Below are 8543 nucleotides of genomic sequence, written 5' to 3'. Positions count from 1 at the left end.
CCTAGAGCCCGGCCTTTCCTGGGGGTAGGGGCGGGAGGGGACGGGGTGGGGACCGGCCATGTCGGAGGTGACCCGAAGTCTGCTGCAGCGCTGGGGCGCCAGTTTTAGGAGAGGCGCCGACTTCGACTCTTGGGGCCAGCTGGTGGAGGCGATAGACGAGTATCAGATGTGAGTGACTAACCGCGGGAGCGGGCCAGACCGGCTCCAGTCGGCCGCCTCCCCCCTTCTTTCTGTCGGTGTCTCTCATCAGTGTATCTGTAGCCAAGGCTTCTCAGGGTGGGGCCCCGCAGGCACTGGGGTTGAGATCTCACTGGCCCCGGAGACAACGGTCCGCTCTCTGGGGTTTTTCGCCCTCCGCCGGGCCAGTTCCAATGCAACAGGTAGCACTTCTTTCCCGGGGCGCCAGCCCATTCAGGCTACTACTGAGTTCCTTGCCACCGACTCCCGGATCCCCCGCTCCGCATTCAGTTTCCTTTTCCCCTCTCCTCCGCCTCTCTCACGTTGCCGCCCCTCAGTTTCTCTTTTAGAATCTCTTAGGAATACTTCTGGGTTCTCCGCCCACGTTCCAGGGATGAGTGGCCTTGCTCAGTGGACCGTGCCTTCCTCCAGCCCTGCGTAGGACTGGAGGGAACGGGTGGCGATTGAGGGGAGGGGTGCCCTCGGGAAGCAGCGAGACCGGAGGTCTCATCAAGCCAAAAGAAAGGTCCCCTCTCACGCCCCTTCTCCACCCCTCTTTCTGGGGAGCCTTGTTTTCCCAATTCACCTCGAATCCGTTTCGGTTTCTAGGACTGTTATTTGCTAGGCTGGGTGAGTCCCACCCGCCCCTCGCTCGGTTGCTCTGGGTGGAGTCCGCGCAGGATGTGAACAGAAGAGAGCAAAATGTGAATTAATAGACCAGGCACAGGAGCCACCACTCTCCTCGGGTCCCTCCTCCTTTTCCTGTGTATAATGTATAGCCGCCGGGTACAAGTGAGCACCAGGTTCTTTGATCTACCCAAGTCCAGTTTCTTTCCTTTTCTGGTTTCCTCCCAAAACTTCAGGGATGTTTTTAAAATTATAAGGCCAGGTTTGCGTATATATAAAAGCTTGCTTGGTTTCTTGCACGTTTTACTGAACTGCCTGCTAAAATGCTATTGTTTGCAAACTATTGACATTAATTACCTCTTGGTTTAAAGTAATTGTTTGAAACCATGTGTTAGTAAAACATTTTTTTTTCCTCTCAAACGTTTGTTGGAAAGAATACACGATTGGTCCTTGAAAGATCTAAATCCTGTATTCTTCTACAATGGTTACTTGTTTTTATCTGACCATTAAGGTAATTTAAATGCGTAGATGTTTTTAAAGATTTTTTTTCTTAATGTGAACCGATTTGAAAATCTTTATTGAATTTGTTAAAATATTGCTTCTGTTTTGATTTCTTGGCTGCCAGGCATGTTGGAGTCCAGCTCCCCAATCAGGGATTGAACCCACACCACCTGTATTGGAAGGTGGAAGTTTTAGCCACTGGACCGCCAGAGAAACCCTGCATGGATGTTTTCTATCTCACCTTACTGACTTTGAATTGCTTACCATTTTTTCAAAAGCCCTGAAAACCACCGTGCTTTGGGCCATTTTGCCATGTGCGATAACTTCTGGCTTTTGTTTTGCATTTTCACTTAATTTCACTTACTCTTGCAACTGCTCAGTAAGAATATTATTATTCTCATTTTACAAGTGAGGAAACTGAAGCTCAGGTTAATAAGATTACCTGGAGTCACACAACTATATTACTGAAGTCTGGGATTTTTTTTTTTTTTTTAAATTTCAAATCCTGTTTGCTGTACTGTGTAGGGTTTAAGACATTTTGTTAAACACAAATGTCTTGATACATTGTGTAAGTGAATTGGACACATTAGGAGACTTCCTTCATTACCAGAGAATGTATCCTTCCATTCTGTAGCCAGTTAGTGAGCACTGGGCATCCTCATTCTATGTTAACTGAACTTGCATAGTCTGAAATCTAAAGCTGCCTTTCACTTGTGATGGTGGGACCTTGCAGCTGTTGGCTCTCAGCAGCAGACCTTACAATGGAAAGTGAAGAATACCATGTCCAATTGAAGTTACAAGGGAAAATTGAATATGCAAGCTGTTTAGCTGGAATTTCTAAAAACATCTCAGTAAGAGAGTAATAGGCACAGACAAATCTATTGTTGAACCTCAGTTACTAACGTTGAGCATCATGATTCAGAGTAATTCTCAAATTATTATAAAAACCACCAATGTCAAATTTGAATAGAAATGTGTCGTGATTGGCTTAAACTTTGTAAACATACAGGCTACATATAAAATGAAGTTGAATTTAAAATTAATATACTCACAAATTTGAGGCCAGATGTCTGTTTTATTTGAATTATCTGTGAGAAAAACTGCCAAAAAAGAGATTTGGGAGCCACTAAGTGATGTGAAGAAGAATGGACAGGATTTGGCCACTGATTAGATACTGAGAGGAGGAGGAGGCCTCTGGGAGAACTGGCCTTTCTGATGAGGAAGCCAGCAGTGCTTTTACAACCCTACAACATACAGGAGTGTGTTCATGGGATGTTGATGTTGAGGGAGGAAATAAGCATGTTTGTACTTATTGCAAGGTAAGAATATCATAGCTTGAACAGTTTCATCAGCTGTTCAGTCAGCAAGTGAGAGCTAAGCATATAGACATGAATAACATTTGATCTTCACCCTCATAGTACTGAGTCTAATGGAGGATTTTAGAACAAATGGTATTTCTGTCACAGGAATAAGAAAAGAGTAAGTGCTACCACTCTTCCTTGCTGTTTCCTGAAGCCTGCCTCTGCCTTAGGCCATTTGTCCTTTTTCTGGAACACTCCCTGTTGTCTGGGTTGCTGGATCGCCTCCTTCAGGTCTTTGTCCAAATATTTTCTTCCCTGTGAGACCCTCTCTGGCCACCCTATTTAAAACTGCCAGGTTAAAGGGGGGTGGGTGGGCTGAATGGGGAGCCTGAGATCGACTTGTGTACACTGTTAATGCTGTGTGTAAAATAGACAGCTAATGAGAACCTACTGTGGGGCACGGGGAATTCTGCTCAGTGCTCTGCGGTGACCTGAGTGGGAAGGAAATCCAAAAAAGAGGGGATATGTGTAAACATACAGCTGATTGGCTTTGCTACAGCATAAACTAGCATAACATTGTAAAGCAAGTATACTCCAATAGAAATTAATTAAATAAAAATTGCTCGGTTAAGTCTGCTATCTCACTCCCTCTCACCTCATTCTTGCACATCCAACCCCCTAATCTTGGTTTTCTTCCATAGTGTTTACCACCATTTAAAATACAATGTACTTTCTGTATTCATTTGGTTTGTCATCTCCCTCTCCACTTGAATGTCAGCTCTTTGAGGACACAAAACGGGGAGCTGTCTGTTTTGTCATCTACTGTATGTTTAGTGGCCAGAGTAGTGGTGGGCTGGTGTGTGTGTGGGTGTTAGTCGCTCGGTGGTGACCAACTCATTGCGAGCCCATGGACTGTACCCCACCAGGCTCCTCTGTGCATGGAATTCTCCAGGCAAGAATACTGGAGTGGGTTGCCATTTCCTTCTCTTATCTAGATATTATGTAATTGTTGTATTCTAGTGAATGGCTTGATTCAGGAGTATGCCATAGAAGCGTTAAGGAGTTGATGCCACGATACTATTGGAAAATCTAAACAAATTATGTCGAAACTAAAATTGCTCTCCTAAATATACATGGTCAATTAAAAACAACTCTTATCTAGCAGGTTACCTCTCTCAGCAGCCTGGGGGTGGGCACCTGCCCCCTAACTTAGGGTAGAGTGGCATGGACTCTCTTTTCCCTATTTCATAGAATCAGTCTTAAGGTATTGATCCAGCACATGGATGTTCAATAGATATTTGTTAAATGAATGGGTGAGTTTGAAGATTGGATACCTATTAATCGTCTTTACTATGTCTGATATCAGTGCCTCTCAAGGTGTGGTCCCAGATCTTTGCTGGCCTGCAAACTGTTACTGGTATGCAGTGAGATAAGTAAAGAAATTGGGATTTAAGATTTAGGAACTTTATTGCAATTTGACATCTTCATGATAGTTTTTATTTTATTTTACAAAAGCATTAGGCTAGAACAGATTGGGAGCAAAAAGCTCATCCTTCACTCTAGACAGTTTGAGAAGAGCTGTCGTAGATAGCTGTGGGACTTCTGTAGGTCACTTGTTTATGTTCTTTTAAGTATATTTAAAACTTCCCCTTGAGGATAGTCCTGTATTAACTGTGGGCACCCTTGTAAACTGAGGTTATTCTCTAGAGAAGGACAGTTGGCAGGTTTCTCTCCTTTACTAATAGAATGTCAACTCTTACCTGCTCTTCTGATACCTAGAGCATGTGGGTTTTTCCTCAATGGACAGATTTATGTCTCATTTTGTCTTAAAATGGTGTAGTCGTTTATGGGTTTGGCTTTTTTGTCTAGGTTTTTAAAAAAGTTTTTAAAAATAACTATTGAGATTTAATAATCTACAGTGAAATTCACCATTTTACAATTCAGTGAATTTTTAGTAAATTTACCAAGTTGCACAACCATCACTACAATCAAGTTTTACAGCATTTCCATCACCCCACAAAGATCTCTGCATATTTGCAGTCATTCCATATTCCTGCTTTAGTCCCAGGCAACTGTTAATTTACATTCTGTCTCTAAAGATGAAATGATCTTTTCTGAACATTTTATGTAAATTGAATCTTATGGTCTGTATGTGGCTTCTTTCATTTAGCATCCTGTTTGAGTTTCATCCATGCTGTTGCATGGATCAGTCTTTTGTTCCTTGTTACTGATGAGTAACATTGCATTGTATGGATATACCATATTTTGTGTATCCATTCACTAATTGATGGACATTTGAATTCTTTCTAGTTTTTAATACCGCTGTGAACATTTACATGCAAGCCCTTGTGTGCACCTGTATTTTCATTCTTAGGTAGAAACCACGGAATGGAATTGCTGGCTCATATGGTAAATTTATGTCTAATTTTTAAAAGGAAACTGCCAAATGGTTGATCAGACTGGGTGTACCATTTTACATTTCTACCTACAATATATGAGAGTTCCTGTTTATCCACTTTGGCAGCATTTGTTACCATGTGTCTCTCTGATTATAGCCATTCTAGAGGGTATATAGTGTATTTCCCTGGTTTTAATTTGCCTTTTCTTACAACTAATGACACTGAGCATCTTTTCTTTGATGCTTATTTTCCTTGTAAATCTTGTTTGTAACATGTCTTCAAACCTTTTGCCTGTTTTTCAATTGAGTTGTCTTTTCCCTATTGAGTTAGAAGGGTTTTTTGGTATATTCTGGATATAAGTCCTTCATCAGATAGGATATATGATTTGCAAATATTTCCTATAGTCTTTCTTCTGATAGTGACCTGCTTAGGTTAACAGTCACTATTGGCATGTTGTGTGGGCGTGTGTGTGTGCTAAGTTGCTTCAGTTGTGTCTGATTCTGGGTGACCCTATAGACTGCAGCCCGCCAGGCTCCTCTGTCCATGGATTCTCCAAGCAAGTGGAACTAGTCAAATAAAGAAACTGCCACACTGTAGCTTGCCTGAATTCAGGGATGTACAGTTGACATTGTTAAGTGTAGACTGTGATTCCTAAAGAGAACTATACTTAGATGGTAGACTATCAATAGTTAGAAAGTAAATGAAGTACTGTACTGAACTTTGTATGGGACAAGTATGGCTTTGACTATTTCTAACTATACTTACTCCTGCTTAAAATCTGCAAAGAGTGCATCTAGGAATGACATTTTAGGAAAAATATTCTGGGATTTCCAGTTTGGGAGGAAAAGAAATAAATGGATGGAAACATTTTAAGTAACATAGTAGAACTATCCTGGTAAATGTTATGATTTCATGTAGGAGTTTCTTGCATTATGATAAGAAGAATGCGAACCTTTCATAGACTGAATAGAAGTCATCAAGTGAACTTTATGCCTGATCTTTAAAGATATGATTACATAGAATAGAACTTCCATCTAAGGCTTTTTGGAAACATGGTGAACTTCTTTTGCTGTGGCTTGGTAGGAAATCCAGCAGATGCACCTCTTGTATCCCTGCCTCCGTTCCCCACCTGGGATAGTGTAGTATGCTTGGGAATTGTAGTTTCAATTTCTTTAGCCAGTTATAAAATGTTTCACCAAAAAAGTCCTTTTGGTTCTTTGGTTCCCCTACCCCCTGCTGCCCTGCAAATTTTAAAAATTAAAATAAATATCATATAACATGAGATTTATCATTGTGAGGTTGTACAATTTGGTAGATTTTAGTCTATTCATAATGTTACGCCAGCATCACCACTATCTAATTCCAGAGCATTTCCATCACCCTCATAAGAAACCCTTTACCTGAAATGGGTCACTTCAGTTCTCTCCTTTCACAAGCCCCTGACAACCACTAATCTGCTTTATATCTCTATGGATTTACCCATTCTGGATATTTCATGTAAATGGAATCAGGTAATACATGATCTTTTACGTCTGACTTCTTTCATTTAGTTTAATGTTTTTAAGGTTCATCCATGTTGTAGCATGTATTAGTATTTTATTCTTTATGGTCAAATAATATTCCTTTGAATGTGTGCACCACATTTTGTTTATCTGGGGTATTTTCACTTTTTGGCTATCATGCATAATGCTGCTACTGTGAACATTTATGTACTATGTGTGTGTGTGAACATGTTTTCTGTCCTCTTGGGAATATACATAGGGTTTTGAAACTGCTGGGTTATATGCTAACTCTATGTTTAACTTTTTGAGGAGCTGCCAAATTGTTTTCCACAATGACTGTACCATTTTACTTTTCCTTACTTCAGTGTGAGGATTCTAGTTTCCACATCCTTGCCAACACCCATTGTAAGTTTTCTCCCCTCTTTTAAAAGTTATACCCATCCTGGTGGATGTTAAGTGGTATCTCATTGTGGTTTTGATTTGTATTTCTCTAATGACTAATGATATTATATTCATGTGCTTATTGGTCACTTTTATATCTTTGGAGAAAAATGTCAGTCAAGTCCTTTACTCATTTTTAAATTTAGTTATTTTGTCTTTTTATTGTTTAGCTATAAGCATCACTCCTTTGGTTTTTGGTGTCTCAAAAATAGTCCTGGATTTTTATTGTTGAGCTTAGACTTGTAACACAGATCCATCCTTGAAAATTCATCCAAGGCTAGCTGCTGTTTATAAGTATGATGATAACTGGGCAAACAGTGATTTCCGTGTCTGATCGGTAGGGAATTTTCTTTGTTTGCCTTGAAAGATATGTTCAAAAGTATAATTTGATAGAGTATCATCACTTTGTTACAGCTGTAATTTGAACTAGTCTTATCAGCAAATTAATGATAAACTGATAAAATATCTTCGGTCAGTACTATTATTGGTGTTCACTGGAAGTGTTTAAGCTGAATCTAGACAGCTGCTATTGGTTTATTGTAGAAGAAAATCATGTGTACTGAAGAAAGTTGAATTAGATGTTATTTGGAATTCTTTCCAGCTCTGTGATTCTGTTTTTATGGTCTCAAGCTGAAATTTATCCCAGTGAAATGGTTTGAAAAATATTGTATCTTATTTTCGTTGTTGCACAAAGTTAAATTCTAATGATAGTGTAGATTTATACTTTGAAAACCGAAGAAAAGTGTTATTGTACTTCACTTTTTTAATATTTAAATTGTTTTACCTTGTACTTGAAATACTTTGCTGTCCTTCACTTCTAAAGAATGTTTGTTTCTTCTTACAGATTAGCGAGACACCTACAAAAAGAGGCCCAAGCTCAACACAATAATTCTGAATTCACAGAAGAACAAAAGGTACCATAAAATAATCTCTAGATACATCAGATTCCAAGTGAAAAAGGGTCTGTCTTTTGAGTCCATTAAGCAAAAACAAACAACAAAAGCCATTATACTTAAGTACAAAGAATGATACTGATAATGCTTTGCTGGTCATTAAGTAATCAGAGATACCACATGATTTACCATGCAGTGAATTTCTCACTTAATGAATTTCTTTTCTCAGTCATTTAGACTTTAACTTTAGTGGAGACCATCCATTCTTTGGTTGGGAGGAGTGGGAACCAGAAACTGGAGTGAGATTGTGAGTAATTGCATCCCACCTCTTAACTCTGAACTCCCTTAACTCTTTTTCCACCTCCTCTCAAAACAGACAAAAACCAAACAAGCCACCCCTGAAAAAAATTAGTTCAAGTCAAAAATTTGGCATGAGTCCATCAACAAAATAAATGCATAAAGTTTCAAAATGTTTCAAGAGTGTCCTTTCTCCTTGAATTAAAATTTTAATGTGTCGAGTTGATTCCCTGTACTGCTGAAGACTATGAAAAATGGGTTATTTTACGAAGCTTTGCTTTAACAGAATAAGAAGAAATGGGAGGAGACAATCCATATTTTCTCCTAGCTCAAGGGGTCCAATGTTAAGTCAGATTTTAATCTCTTAGATAATGAAGAAAATTAATGTCAGTTTTCCTCTTATTA

At 39.5% G+C, this 8543-nt stretch overlaps 1 protein-coding gene across 1 annotated transcript in view; it reads left to right on the top strand.

The window, feature by feature from the left end:
• The first annotated feature begins 26 nt into the window (after positions 1-26).
• Positions 27-8543, top strand: part of AIDA (axin interactor, dorsalization associated) — a 49599-nt gene continuing 41082 nt past the window's right edge. The window contains exons 1-2 of the mRNA XM_065938385.1: positions 27-168; positions 7793-7862. Coding sequence (XP_065794457.1) covers positions 59-168; positions 7793-7862 — 180 coding nt within the window. The 5' untranslated portion in view covers positions 27-58. The remainder of the gene's footprint in view (positions 169-7792; positions 7863-8543) is intronic.

The sequence above is a fragment of the Muntiacus reevesi genome, chromosome 5 (genome assembly GCF_963930625.1).
Source record: "Muntiacus reevesi chromosome 5, mMunRee1.1, whole genome shotgun sequence".
In the NCBI taxonomy this organism is placed as follows: Eukaryota; Metazoa; Chordata; class Mammalia; order Artiodactyla; family Cervidae; genus Muntiacus; species Muntiacus reevesi.
Note: the sequence above shows the minus strand (reverse complement) of the source record. Positions and strands in the feature narration are given on the sequence as shown.